The sequence below is a fragment of the Accipiter gentilis genome, chromosome 27 (assembly GCF_929443795.1).
Source record: "Accipiter gentilis chromosome 27, bAccGen1.1, whole genome shotgun sequence".
Taxonomy (NCBI): Eukaryota; Metazoa; Chordata; class Aves; order Accipitriformes; family Accipitridae; genus Astur; species Astur gentilis.
Window position 1 is genome coordinate 9332634 of NC_064906.1, and position 14342 is coordinate 9346975.

A 14342-nucleotide genomic window follows, 5' to 3' on the forward strand; every position below is an offset into this window, starting at 1 on the left:
GTTCTCTCCTACTCTCTTTTTATCAGCCTCTTTCTGTTTCTGAAGAGCGTAACCATGCTTCTCTTCAGTCTCCCTCACAGTAAATGCCAGTTTATTCAATCTTCCATCATAAATCATGTATTCACAAAGTGGGCCATATTTTTTACTTCACTTTTCCTATTTCTCCTTCGCCTCTTTTTCCTTATCCTCTATCTACCTGATGCTTTATCTGTCCCCAGACCTTTACCATAATCTGATTCTATCCTTAATTATTTTCTCTATCAATTTCACAACTTTGCAACAGGGCTTGTTCTGAATTTGGGTTTCTTCTGGTTCTGCTTTGCCTTCCTGCTTTTGCAAAGGATGATCTTAAAGTAGTGAAATATTGCCTGTCTCCCCAGTTAGAGGAGAAGCACAGACTGAGCACAACTTTACCAGCCAGCAGCTCCTAAGCTGTAGCTCTGGCTTAGCAGCAGCTTCTCCTCAGTACAGCCCCAGGCAAGGCAGCTGACCTTGCCCTCACGGTGAGCTTCTTGAGGGCTTGCATGATTTTTAAAATTACGGTAGTTTATTGCAAGAAATAGAAAAAAATCTAGCACTAGTCCGAAAATTCGAGCTAGTTTTGGATAAGGGTCTCCTAAGCAGCTCACATTTTTCTGGTCACAGGCAGTCTTTGACATCACTTTAAAGAACCTGTCCAGAAATTGGAAGTTTATGTATAATTAGTGCTCAAGGGCTTCAGGGTTGTCATATGGCTGAGGGAATACGAAGACAAAAAAGATTAGGTACTGTTATGTGTCCCACATCCACAAACCAGTATTGTCAATCTTAATATTGAAGAGTCGTCCTGAGCTGAGGGGCTGTCACAGGCTGTCATTTTTTTCTCTTTGTGGAGTTTTTAATGTCTTCATGCCAAAACCAGCTCAGGGGTGTATTGCCCAGTATTGGACCAAAACACATGCAGTGTCTTCTGAACCTGTGTGTTAGATTCTCCAGCCACAGCTACACACGCTTAAAAAGCAAAGTTAATGATTTTAAGTTAATCTAGGGATCTTTATTTATGTAACTGATTGCAAGATAATGAATTCTTACCAAAAAAATTTTGTTGTTGTTCATTAAAAAAATACTGTGTAAGAAAACACCAGGTCTGGATATTTTTCTGTTCAGCGCAAGCGACAGACTGTTGGCATTCCTGGGTAATTCTGCTCTCTGGCAAAGGAGTGCTTCTTATCAAGTGCTCTGATGTACAAGTGCCTGAGGGCTTGTTCACATGGCAAAATTCAGTGGCATTATTCATACCACTCCACTGCAGAATATGAGTGCCCACATGGGAACTCAACGAGGGTATAATTATTTTGCTCTAGAAAAGTCCTAAGTACCTTCATACAGTTTCTCACCAGAAAGTTAGCCGTGGCACAGGTAATGCAACACACCAGAGAAAATGCATTTGGGGACATCAGAAAGGACTGCTTTGTATAAAAGAAACTCTTCACTTCTGTGACAATACATCTCCCTATTTGCGATTGTTTTTTCACACAGAGCACTCTGTCCCTACTTCAAAAAAAACCTTATCCTACGGAGAAATTAAAACAAACACTATTCATGTACTTGTCCACACCCACCCACCCACTACTTTGATTACCGATACTAGTTTTGCTGCACTTGCTTGCACTTTTCTTCTGTAAATGCATCCTCACTGTGAGCACCGCACTCAGATGCTATCTGAGCAGCGACTACAGCTCTTGGTAAGCCAACGATGTGCTGACTGCTGACGGAGAGGGCTAGCGCTAGCTCAAGAAAATAAGCAAGAACAGAATCCAGGTGATGTAAAACAATTTCACACTTGAAAGGATATTAACAGGAGGTGCTGCACCCGCAGCCATGAATTTCATTTGCATAGCAGAAAAACAATCTCTGTGCTGTAAATGTAATACAAGGGGTAGGAGAGATGGAAGAGGGAGAAAGAAAACTCAGAGTGCCTCGTACACAGCGTCCCTTAGCAGTGGCTGGGATGCGGCCCTTGCAGTTCTGCCTTTTGTGTCTACTCTGCCCTTTGCAGCTCTCGCTGAGTGACCCGAAGCAGGTGGTATAGCTCGGAGAGAGATTTCAGAGTCCTCTGGTGCCCGGCAGCGTCCACGTGCCCCGGCTCGGCGCACTCCTGCACAGCCTTCTGCAGCTGCAGCTGCAGGGGCAGGGAAACCAACGGTCCTCTGAGATTTGGGGAAAACCAGCGACGGAATATTTTGTCACAGATTACCTGAGGAAAGGGAAGAGAGCAGACTATTGTCTTTCAGGAGCCACAACTAACGCCCTGCTGCTTCTCTGGGACTGTAGCAAAATATCATCCGAATCCAAAATGCGCCCCCCGCAGCCATTCAAAGAGGAAGGTAGAGAAGAGGAGCACCCACAAAGGCTCTGCTCTACCCCCTTTTTCTCAGACTGCTCTTGCACCTTCTACTTAACAAGCGGTGAGGGTGAGGGGGGTGGGAGAAGCAGGCAAAGGGCTGCCGAGCTGCAGCTATGCCCCCCCCCCCCCAGCCCCTCTGCAGCGCTAGTGCCTCCCACCAGCAGAAGCGGGGTGAGCTGGAAGACACCTCGCCCCGGGGCCGAGAGCCCCACGGACTCCTCTCTCCGCTACATCTGCGCACTACGTCTGTAGCGCGGGGAATCGCAGCCGTAACCCCCCACTGCTGACACGTGGACGGCCACGACTTTGCCATTAGTGGAGACGGTAACGCTAATCCCCTTCTCCTACGTCCTTCCCTCTCCTGTCATCAGAGGCATTGGGCAAACAGCTATACCACGAAAACACGGCAAATAAACACCAGTGAATATAAAGATCTGTTTGCTTGCCCCCAGACGGGGCTGGCACTTACGTGGCCACGTTTAAAAACCTGCCTGTCTTCATCTCACAGTCTTCTAGTACATACCGTGCATTTTACAGTCAATGTGATTTTAAAAGAAATGGATGCATAAAGCAGCTGTGTCTACTCACTTGCAAGTTGTTGTTGGCTCTCTGTGCTCCGCATTTTCTGATTTTCAGATTGCATTTTGAAAAGCAATCAAAAAAATTACAGTCTTCGTCTCCTGTGCAGTTCTGTTCGAGGATGTCCCTCATTTTGGGTTCAAAAAAGGCCATATCCACATCGATGGCCACCACCTGTGGATGAAAACAACCCATGAGAACTGGCACAGCACAGCCTGCGGGATATGGCTGAGCCAGCGTTCTTTGCTGCTCGCTTTTGGAAATGCTGTGCTGAGAGCATCTGCCAGCGGGGAACTGGAATCACAATGAAAGGGCTTTATTTCGCTTAACTGAGCTGCGGTAGTCTTATGAATACCACTTCTTAAATGAAAACGGCCAATGCTTACAACACCAGGAAAGGGAAAACTATTTGTGGGCAGTATGTGTCCCTGGGGCCAACTGGACTGATTTGCCTTAAACTGGGACTATCTAACTTGAAGATTGATCTGCTTGTCATTGCAGCTTATGCAGATGGCACCTCTACCTTTTAATTTTATGATGGTGCAAAATTATCCACAGGCCAGACGGCATCATTTCGAATTCACCATTCAGACTAAACCCCTGACTTTACCATTGTGGAGGGGAGCAGTGGGATGCACAGCTCCTTCAAACCCGCCATTGCATTCCATGGGTTTGCATCTGTTCAGCTGTAGAAAGAGATCTGTAAAGCTGTTGAAAGTTGGGACTGGCTTTGCCTGGTCCTCTTTGCGATCATTTGACTCATTTATTGCGCACAGTTCTTGTTCTGCTTGTCCAGAAATACAGTCTATAACAGAGTCCAGCCAGAAGTTGGTCTCAGCAGAAAAAGAGAGGACTGAAGGGATCAATCCATTTTCTCGCCCTGACACAAAGCTTGCAAAATAGTGAATATGTAGCACAAAGAGGTCTGCATTGCTGCTGCCCGTGCTAGGTTTGAGACCATTCTGGGAGTGAAGGGCTGTAGTCCCAGTTTCTGCCAGTGTCACTCCACCCATGAACACTTCACTTCTTAAAAAAATCACAGCCATAAACAGGGAAAGGAAGGAAGCCAGTAATGGGATGGCAGCTGCTTGACATGAGACAAACTGTGGGTGACCCCAGTGAACGCAGCCTGCCTTCAGCGCGATGGATCAATCAGAGCTGCGCTTAACACTCGACAGTCAGGGTCAGAGACGCTCCCTTGCAGCAGCTGACACACATTTTCATGGAGGGAAATGTCTGGGACCTGGGCAAAGCAGAGTTACTTGGGCTCAAACGATAACCTCATTTTTAAGATTCGACCTCCCAAATAACAGGGGAAGCTGAACTGTGTGGCTGGAGCAGCAGCTGGATCAACCCCAGGAACTAAAGATGTCTGGTCTGGTAGAAGGCCAAATAAACCTTCCACAGGCAAAAGAAAGAACACAGTCCAGTCTTCATTTTATTCTACTCCTTTTTCCACAGGGAAAAATCTTAGAGAGATGAGGCATAGCTAAAAAAACTCAAGTATTTTTAAGCTTCTTGGAGAGCTTGATAACGATGACGTAGCCCAAGGAATGTCACACGTTTGGACAGGCAGGTTTTTTTCCTTTCCTTCTTTACTTCCTTAAGCTTTCTGCAGTTTTGCTGTTCACTTCTTTGGAGGAGAGACAGTAAAAGCGGTGCAGGATTTCCCCAGTCATGGGGTCACTGCATCAGTTCCCAGGTGGGGTCTCTGCCAGCACCGAGCACCTTTGACAATCTGATCAATTGCTGCGCTAGGAAAAACCGCCCTCGCTCCCAAACGTGCGGCTGCCAAAGGGCTCAGTGGTTTCACTGACATTCATCTGTTACAAAAATGTGTGGGCATCCAGCCAGACCCTGTGAAGATAGATCTGGGCGATGCTCTACCTATAATCAGCTACATTTTGGTGGGGTTTGACGATGAAGGTACCTAAGGAAATGCAGGAAGAACCCAGCTTGGCTCCTGACCTGATTTAAAGTCACGTTTAAGGTGCTGTAATCTTTCTAGTTGTCTCTGAGGTGCTGGTAAAAGAGGAAGATCTCCAAGAGCACTGTATATTCACCCAGACCTCCTTCCAACTCTGCACCTTCTGTAGCTCTGTGGCAGCTTAAAATTCCCCTGGATGATCTACCAGGCAGTGATCTCTCCCCTCCGTGCTGCAGGAACAGTACGTGAAGGCTGGAGTGACGGCTGGAGGCTTATCCCCACCATTTCAAAACAATCTTCAAAGTAGAACTATTGCACTCCAGGCACATTTCTTTGGGCATTAGCAGTCTCACTAATGGGACGAGGAATAGTGGTACTATTATGGATGTTTATTATTATCCTATACAGAGCACAAGAAACAAGCAAGTGAAAAAATTGCCTAAAACAAACATAAGGGACAAAGAGGAGGCTGCCTTGCTGTGTCCCTTTTCTGGAACTGGTTGGTAAAAACCCCTAGGGTTTCTGCTTCTCACTTTCCTTCCTTCTTCACTGATCAGAAGCTCCCTCTGTCGTGTGTCTCCTCCCCGCAGCTTTCTGACCGCGTGTATCTCCTGTCTTCCAGCCCAGTGGGGTGATAACAGGTGATACCAACGAGCTGTAAGTAACGGACAACTGGGAGAGCCATGTGTGGGCAACTCACTTTTTTTTTTTTTTTTTTTTTTAATGAATTCTCCTAGAAAATACTAAATTAGAGCACTTTCCTATACCAGAAGGTGACTGCTGTCTCTTTGGACCCCAGAAATCATGGGAAGATCCTGGAGAAGCAAGCCTCACCAAAAGGAATCGTAAGGGAATACACATCCAGTATTCTTTCTCTTTTCCTAAATTAAATATCTTTTCCTGCAAGTAGGCTGTAAAACAGATGCTCTGGTGTGCGCTCAGCCACACGCAGTCACAGCCCTATGTAACTGAAAAAGATGGGCAAAGCCTGCCTTGAGGAATCCCTGCCGTACCTCACTTTGCCTAAGTACTGGTATGCTTATTTTAGCTTCTTGCTGTAGCTCCTCACCCATTCCCTGTTCAGCTGCTATACTGCACCTGAATAAACAATGGGAGGGAAGGGAAGGGTGAAGGGGAAGCACTCTAATTGCTCTTAATGGCTATATGCTTAGGCAATTTTTCTCTAGTGCTCTGAAGATGCGAGTGTTATATTAACACTCGGTGAGTACTGAAAATAGCATTAAAGTCCCTGAAAATGCTTTATAATCACTCAGAGTGCAGAAACTCCCCTGATGTCACTGCAAATTGCGAGCCTGGTTCAAACACATACTCACTGCACGGTGGCTCCAGTCGGTACACACAATTCCCACCAAAACCAGTGGAATTTCTGTCCGCAGAATGAACACAAGATACATGCAGCAATGTGGTGCTGAGCTACATCACTACTTAGAAAACGTGCATAGCTATGCAGGTCTAAGTTACGGCTGTACAATGAAAAGGCAAAGTGTAACAGTACCAGGGAGTTTCAAGTCGCTGTCCTTGGATCATGTCCAGACCTAAAGCACAAATGTGCATGTTTGGATGTGGGGAGTTCCCCTTGTGTCAGGCCAAAGAATTCAGCCTTAGCTTTCAAATTCAAGCAGTTTCTCCTTTCAGCATCACTACCAGAAATAGCTCCCGTGACTCAAATTACAGCTCCGTTTACAGCTTTTGAGATGTTCTTGTCTTCAGGAGGTATCCCTCACCACATCCAAGGGACCCTGTCCGTACCGGTGCCTTTAAGGACGCGAAGCAACTCAGAACTGAGCAAGCAGTTCTCAAAACAAGCAGCAGGATTTACTGCTTTGAAATGTGGCTGCACATATTACAAAGACGAAAAGCAGTAGAGAATCTCCCCCGTCACTTGTAAATGCATTGTTTTTGCAAAAACTTGGCCAAAAGCTGTACGAGGAGGGAAGTGTCATTTTTACACAGCCACTTTCAGACTAGAATTTGACCTCAAATTGCTGCAACACCACCCCAAAGACCCAACTTACCGTGAGATCACGCCTGATAGCGAAGTTTTCTGGTTTGATGTCACACAGGTGAAGTCGGTGAGAGAAATCGTTGTCAAAATGCTGCACCATGTCGAGAAAGCTGAGTGCAATGTCAATGATGGCTCTCACCCTGCTTCTGTGGCCAGCAAGGGAGAGACCGACCATGTTTTCCAAGGGAAAAAGAGTTTTGTGCCAGGCATGTCCAGCTGTGAGATACTCCACAGCATAAAAGTGTCCACAAGAGCCAATAATTCGTAGCACGTGTTTGCTGAAGTCCTGCAGCAAACTGAAGTAGATATATTCTTCCTGCTGGAGCAAGGACCACATGCTGGCCACCTGTGCTTTCCAACGTGGTCCCTTTTTCCTTGTCCACAGAGGCCCCATGGAATTGTTAGACAGTTCTAGCCCCAGAACATTTTTGACCTCCAAGGCTACCATCAGCAGAAGCTCTGTTTCAGGAATATCCTGTGTTTCCACCTCCTCTAGCATACTGAGATGCTGGTAGCTGGAGAAGATTTCCTTTTTGGATTTCAGGATGATGGGCTGGCCTCTCCAGTCAGCCTGGATGACCTTCTTACCTCTGTCATAGTAAAGGCAGTGTTTGTACACCAGCTTCTGTGCCACACACAGGTCTTCACAGAGGTCACCAGTCAGGGCTCCGCTGCTGTAGTCAAGACACTGGAGTGAAAGAGCAGAATATTTGCAGCAGGACCATACACCCATGGACCAATTATCAAGAATCAGCAATAGCCCTAAGCTCAAGAGTCTTGCAGCAGTCGTGGTACCACAAGCACACACCTTCTGAAGAATAACTCTTGGGTTATTCAGTGTTTTTTCAGAAGTCTCTAGAGACCTTTTACTAGGGCGAATCTTGCTTCAAAACAGGGATTCTTGGGATGGTAAAGGACAGGCTTTTGGGGGGCAAGGAAATGGACTAGATAACCCGTTACTCTTAAGTTCTTGCCCCATATGAATTCAGTGAGACAAGCTTTGGACACCATTGACTGTGCTATGTGAGATTCTGGGCTGGAACACTTTAAGGCACAGGAGATAACTTCCAGTGCAATTCAGGCCTTCTCTGGAAGGTTCAGGGCAGCAGAACTTAGACATCCGCACTTAAGCTGTAGGAAAATCCACCGGTAGCTGGATTGCTGGGACCTTCTGCAGCCGTGCGTGTTTCAACCTTGCACTCAACATGCCCTGAATGAAGCTGCAAGGGCGTCCTTCTGCACTACCAGGAAACACAGAGGTTGCGCTCAAGGCCTCTTAGACCAAGAACTTTCAGAATTTTCAAATATGTAAATGCTGTAGGACAAAATTATGTTTCCAGGTTTCATAGGTACTTATCAGAAGTGACATTCTAATATGAATTAAATACTTTTTAAAAAAAAAAAAAATTGGAAAAAAATCAGCCCATGGAAACATGGGAACTGCTGCTTGATAGGTAAGTGGTCAGTGCAAATTCGTACAAGAACTGCAAGGATTCCCTCACCAGTCCTTCCTTCAATCCATAATTGTTTCCATACCATCATTTTCAAAAGTGTAGGCAGTCAATATATTCCTACGGGCATTCAGAAGTGCAGCTGCAGGGACTGCTTTGGGCGAATCAGTAGAGGGGATGGTCAGAGGTCTCTGGTGAAAGGGGAATAGACTGTGGTGGTGTAGAAAGCCAAACATCTGGGAGGCGATTTGACAGTGTCAGCCGCCTCTGTTGCTTTCTGGCATTTGAACCTTCACTTAAACAAGTTGGCAGCTCCCCCTGCGTGTGGAGTACTTGCAATGGCTGCCTGACCCCCACCTCACTTGTGACTTGCTGTTACAGACACAAGAAACATGATCGTAAAATTCAAGTGATGTATTTTCTTAGGACAGTCTCTGTGTTGTGCACCAGAGGGATATGTTCTGATGCCAGGCAACATTCAGAGCCCAACCTTAAACAACACACGGGGGAGTGGGTGGAGGATGAAGTCCAAAATCCAGGAATGGTGATAAATTGACTGAAACGGCTCACTGAGGGCAGTTCAGACAGGCATAAAGTTTATTTATACTCTGATGTTCTCACAGCCCCAATGAGAACATTCAATACCGGCACGGAGAGCCAGGTAGGCAAACTCTGAATGTCCTGACTCTGAGTCCAGGGTGGTGCGCATGTGTGAAACACACACATCTGCATCTGCATCCGCATCCACATCAGGATGGTCAAGCAGACTCAGTGGGCTGTCCACAGACTTCAGAGCACGCAGATCAATGTCCTTGCGTTTGAAAATCTACCCCTATGAATGCAATACAAATTTATTTTCCTTTTTTAAGTAGGAAGTGTAATTTTCTCAACAGAAGTAGTTTAGCAGTTCTTACCATCTGGAACTCTAAGCGATTTTAGAAAGAACATTACAAGCAGGAGGAATTTGGGGGGGTTTGTTTGGAGTGCAAGCATAATCACTTTTTAAATTATTGCTCCCCTATTGAGAAGACCACAACCTAACTCTTCTTCTACTACAGTGAGAGAATATAGGACTTAGTTCTGTAACTGGGGCCACATGGGTGAACACTTGCCCCATGGACAATTTTACAGTGGTCCATCAAGTTCACTCTTACAGGGTCTGTATGCATGGACCTCTTGCATCTAGAAGAACACATGCCCAGAGGACCTGCCGTCAAACATGTGAACATGCAGCTTATTTTCTTGTGTTGCCATCACGTCATTCTTAATGGCATTAATGAGGAAAAGTAGTTGTGGAAAAAATAGTCTCAGTTACATTTCCCAGACATAGGAGATGAGTCATTTTTGAACCTGGCTGCCGTTTAGGACTTGTCCGCTCCTCCAGTTGAACCCATAAATCTTTGATTATTAACCTAGTATCTGACAAACAGTCTCAGAATCTGATTCTTCTTACACTGAACTTGCGTGGCGTTTTGCAAACGAGGATCTGTGAAACAGGACTTGACCAAGGAGTTCCTGGTCTCACAGTGATGAAACACAGATCAGCCTTCCAGAAGTAACATTCTCTGCTGGTCACCAATCCGAGCAAGAATTTCAAAAAGGCTTCCTCAAATAAGCAATCAAGAAGTATGAACAATTTTCAAGCTGTCTCTCTTTACTCACAGAAGGTAGTGAGCCATGAGTCACTCAATGGCTTTAAAATTCTCCTCAGATTCCTGTTCATTATAACCTAGAAGGTCAGCAAAGACTGACTGCACCTTCATGCCCTCACTACCCTCCCTCCCCCCATTATTCCGACCTTTAGTGTTTTATGCCATGAGCATAGTACACTACGTAAGCTTAGCTCCCCAGCCCTCCCACTTTAATCCTTACTTTTTCAGCCCCCGGATGATTTGTGTGTTTTTATTCCCTGCCTGTTTCTTCTCTCCATTTTCCCTCCACCAACCTTAGAAGGACAGACATGAGAACTGAATGCTGTTGTCCAGTGCCGCAAAGAAAGCCAACAGCCCTTCCCTAATTCTCCTTTTTGGAGACATTCGGGGATTGTATCAGCCTTTTAGGCACAGTCTGCACTGGTAGTTCATGTTGAAGCAATTATTTGACCCCTACGTCCTTTCCAAAGTCACACAGTTTTACAAGACACTCTTCCATCCTATTGGCACAGCTTGTACTCTTGTGTACACCCCAGTGTACTATCTTGCATTTTACTGCATTAAAACACATTTTGGTGGACTGAAAACATTTAACCAGGTGATTCAGATTACCCTGCCATGAAAAGATGGTCTATTTATTATTTTCCGACCCAGGAACCTTTGCACTAACTGCAGACTTCGCTATACAAGATTTTATGTTGTCACGATGACTGCTGGTAAAAAGAAGAATCAATTCCCCAAAGAAATCTCCCAGAAAGGGTCCTCCACACTGCCGTCCCTGTCTTAATGACTGCATTTTGAGATCTGTCGATGAGACAGTTTTAAATCTACCTAATGAGCGCCCTTTGTATGTCACTAAGTGCCAGATTTTTTAAACTAAAATATGAAAGTGATACTAAGCCAAAAGCCTTACAGAAAAGCAGCTATACTGCGCAGAAATGCAAACACAAGCACGGTCTGAGCTCACTCTTCTGTTTCGGTTTAAAATTGGCTACATAATTTTTAATGTCCTTAGTACACTTATCAAGATAAGTTAAAAAAGCTGGGGTTAAATTCCTGTAAAAGTTTAAATTAACATAAACCCCACTAGGGATTTATATACATTTAAATAACTTACTGTATCACCATCACTTTTGTGTAAATCAGGCCTGAGACTGAGTCCTGCCTTGTTATCAAGTACTTCTCCTCTGTAAATGCAATACTCAGCAAGGTTTTGGAAGGCATCAAAATTAATTGATTTCTCCAGAGAAAAGAGAAATTGATTGCTATGATTTAGCGTGTTCAGTGTAAATGAAGACGAGACCCATGTTAGGAAAGAGTAAGTGGGTTTTTTTGAGAGTTAAAATTGGTCTCTTCAAAATGTCCAGTGCTACTTCAGCCTTCCCAGTGCAGTACACATCTGCACAGGTGCATATTTTGCTCAGAAGAAGGAAATAAGCCTTCAGAAATATCACTCGCAAGGGTATACAACCGTGTAGTTTTCACCCACTTGCTTAAAATAGCTCATCTTATCTCCTACTGAAAATATGACAGATGACTAGTAAAACAGTTTTTCTCGCAAGTCAAATTTTGCTCAAATAAAAGCCGTGAGACTCAAGCTATAAGATTATTTGTTTCCTAGATCAATTGCACTTTCTATAACTGCAAAACTCATGCCATGCTCCGAAGATGAATAAAGACTTATTTCAGGGCTGATGAAGACGAACTCATTTTCTAATCGTTCCACTAGAAGGACGACCCCTTTCTAACTTCATTCGGGACAACTGTCGCTTACAAACCTTAACGATACTCCTGAAGACTCGCCTACGGAAACAGATGAGCACAGCCATCTCAGCTACCCTTCCTCTGGAAGGAGGCTCTGAATCTGAGCTATGCCCCAGTAACAGAGACAACTTTCCAGCCTTGTGCCTGAAATCTGATCCCCACTTGGGCTTTTGAAGTCGTGCCTAACGCTCTCCAAACTGAAGAACAGCCACAAGTCTCTGTCCGTTTACACATCCGAGTGTGATGGCAAGGGCCTGGACCTCCCCGAGCTCGGTGGCTCCTTGCACCTCTAGACCCCTGTGCTCTTCCCAGGCACGTAAGGAGCAGGCAGGATTCACTCCTTCAGCTTCAATCCCAAGCCCAGCTGTACTTCAAGCTGACTGCTGGGGTGAAGAAACGGGACCTTGCTGCCGTTAGAACCGCACTGTCAGCACCTCTGCCTATGGCTTCTCTTCCTTTATTGGACAGAATTTAGGGAAAATCTATGATCAGTTTTTGCTTGCTGCAGTAACAGGTCATTTAATTTCCATTAGGATTCCTCCCTTCCCACCTAACCATTGGCACTACGAATCCCTCAATCAAGAAACAGAACTGAACTCAAAGCATTAACCCATGCTGCTCCTCTTCTCAAGTGTTTCCTACACAATTCTAAGCCTGTTTCCTTCCCTTCTTTTTTCTCTTTTCCTTTCTTCTTTTCTTTTTACCTTTTTTTTTCCTTTACTTTTCTATGGAGATTTTAATGAATATTTGCAAATCCTTTCTGGAACTTTGAATAACTACATCTCAAATGCCAGCCCCCGCCAGACGTAAAGGAGGCGTTACAAGCTGCCCGACGTTTCTGAAAGACGACTTTTGCACAAACACTTTTTCGGCTCCATAAAAAGAAAAAAAAACCCAAACAAACCCCCAAACCCCAACCCAACCCAACCCAAAAAGCCGGCAGGAAGGTTTCCCCCCCCCCCCAACCTCTTCGGAGTACTTGCCCTTTCCAAAGCCCCCGGGGCAGCGCACCAGCCCGCCCCGCTGCCTACACCTGCCCTCTCCCCGGGAAGGGAAGGGAAAAGGGAAGGGAAAAGGGAAGAAGAAGGGAAAAGGGAAGAAGAAGGGAAAAGGGAAGAAGGGAAAAGGGAAGGGAAAAGGGAAGAAGAAGGGAAAAGGGAAGAAGAAGGGAAAAGGGGAGAAGGGAAAAGGGAAGCAGAAGGGAAAAGGGAAGAAGGGAAAAGGGAAGCAGAAGGGAAAAGGGAAGGAGGGAAAAGGGAAGCAGAAGGGAAAAGGGAAGGGAAAAGGGAAGAAGAAGGGAAAAGGGGAGAAGGGAAAAGGGAAGGAGGGAAAAGGGAAGCAGAAGGGAAAAGGGAAGAAGGGAAAAGGGAAGCAGAAGGGAAAAGGGAAGAAGGGAAAAGGGAAGCAGAAGGGAAAAGGGAAGGGAAAAGGGAAGCAGAAGGGAAAAGGGAAGAAGGGAAAAGGGAAGCAGAAGGGAAAAGGGAAGAAGGGAAAAGGGAAGAAGAAGGGAAAAGGGAAGAAGGGGAAAGGGAAGCAGAAGGGAAAAGGGAAGGGAAAAGGGAAGAAGAAGGGAAAAGGGAAGAAGGGAAAAGGGAAGCAGAAGGGAAAAGGGAAGAAGGGAAAAGGGAAGCAGAAGGGAAAAGGGAAGGGAAAAGGGAAGAAGAAGGGAAAAGCGGAGAAGGGAAAAGGGAAGCAGAAGGGAAAAGGGAAGAAGGGAAAAGGGAAGCAGAAGGGAAAAGGGAAGGAGGGAAAAGGGAAGCAGAAGGGAAAAGGGCCTTAAGGAGGCAGCCGCTCGCCCGCCGGCCCGGGCGCACCGGGGACGCGCCGGGGATGCGGCACCTCCTGCGGGACGGAGCTCGGTTCGGGGCAGCCCCGAGGGACTCGCCCAGCCCCCGGGGGGGTGCCCGCTCCCCTCTCCGCGTCCCGCCGGGACACGTACCAGCCTGGCCAGCATCCGGCGGCTCTTCTCGTCCGTGCAGCGCTCGGAGAAGACGCTCCTGTGGAGGAGGAAGAGCAAGGCGCTCCCCACCAGCCAGCAGGCAGCCCAGAGGAGGAGGAGGAGCAGCAGGGTGCATCGCCGCCAGATTTTGAGCCGCAGCCGCTTCAAGCCCGGGATGCCCCTCATCGTGGCGTCCGGGCTGCCTTTGGGCAGCCGTTTCAGCCGCTGCCGTCCCCAACCAGCGGCGCCCGGGGGCTCCCCGCTCCCCCACTCCCACGCCGGTCCCGCTCCCCGCCGGCGCCCATCGCCAAACGCCCCCGCCGCCGGGCTGCCCGCCGCCGCCGCCGCCGCCGCCGCCGCTCCCGCCCCCTTCCCCGGGCCGGTGCTGCCCTCCCGGAGCCCGGAGCGCCCCTTTTTGAATTGAAGCCACGTCGTTCCGCCGGCTTTTGTCCGCTCTCCCCGGTGCCAAGCGGCCCCTGCAGTCCCTCGGCGGCTTCACCCCCCTCCCGCCCCGAGCTCTGTTCCCCGCTGAGTTTCTCACCCGAGAATAAAAACGAGGGGGATGGGGGCGGGAGGGGGGGGGGGGGGGGGAGGGATGGAGGCTGCTGTGGGAACCCT

At 47.1% G+C, this 14342-nt stretch overlaps 1 protein-coding gene across 2 annotated transcripts; it reads right to left on the minus strand.

Annotated features, from left to right (window-relative positions):
* Positions 1–1650: 1650 nt before the first annotated feature.
* DIPK1C (divergent protein kinase domain 1C) lies at positions 1651–13993 on the minus strand. 2 transcript variants are annotated; one of them, XM_049830309.1, is made up of 4 exons: positions 13725–13993; positions 6929–7606; positions 2975–3139; positions 1651–2236 (listed from the first exon to the last, which is right to left on the minus strand). In XM_049830309.1, exons 1-4 carry the CDS (start codon positions 13908–13910, stop codon positions 2021–2023), a joined length of 1245 nt encoding a protein of 414 aa, XP_049686266.1. In that variant the 5' UTR covers positions 13911–13993; the 3' UTR covers positions 1651–2020. The 2 variants fall into 2 exon arrangements, with proteins under 2 accessions (XP_049686266.1, XP_049686267.1); XM_049830310.1 differs by lacking the exon at positions 13725–13993 and adding an exon at positions 11800–12235.
* Positions 13994–14342: the final 349 nt, after the last annotated feature.

Bases quoted from the DNA above. Each gene is read 5' to 3' on its own strand.
- DIPK1C (XM_049830309.1), bottom strand. From the start codon at position 13,910: ATGAGGGGCATCCCGGGCTTGAAGCGGCTGCGGCTCAAAATCTGGCGG. The intron at 7,607-13,724 runs GTACGTGTCCCG...CTTTCACTCCAG, and splicing joins GCCGGATGCTGGCCAGGCTG to TGTCTTGACTACAGCAGCGG. The intron at 2,237-2,974 runs GTGAGTAGACAC...CCCTTTCCTCAG, and splicing joins GAGCCAACAACAACTTGCAA to GTAATCTGTGACAAAATATT.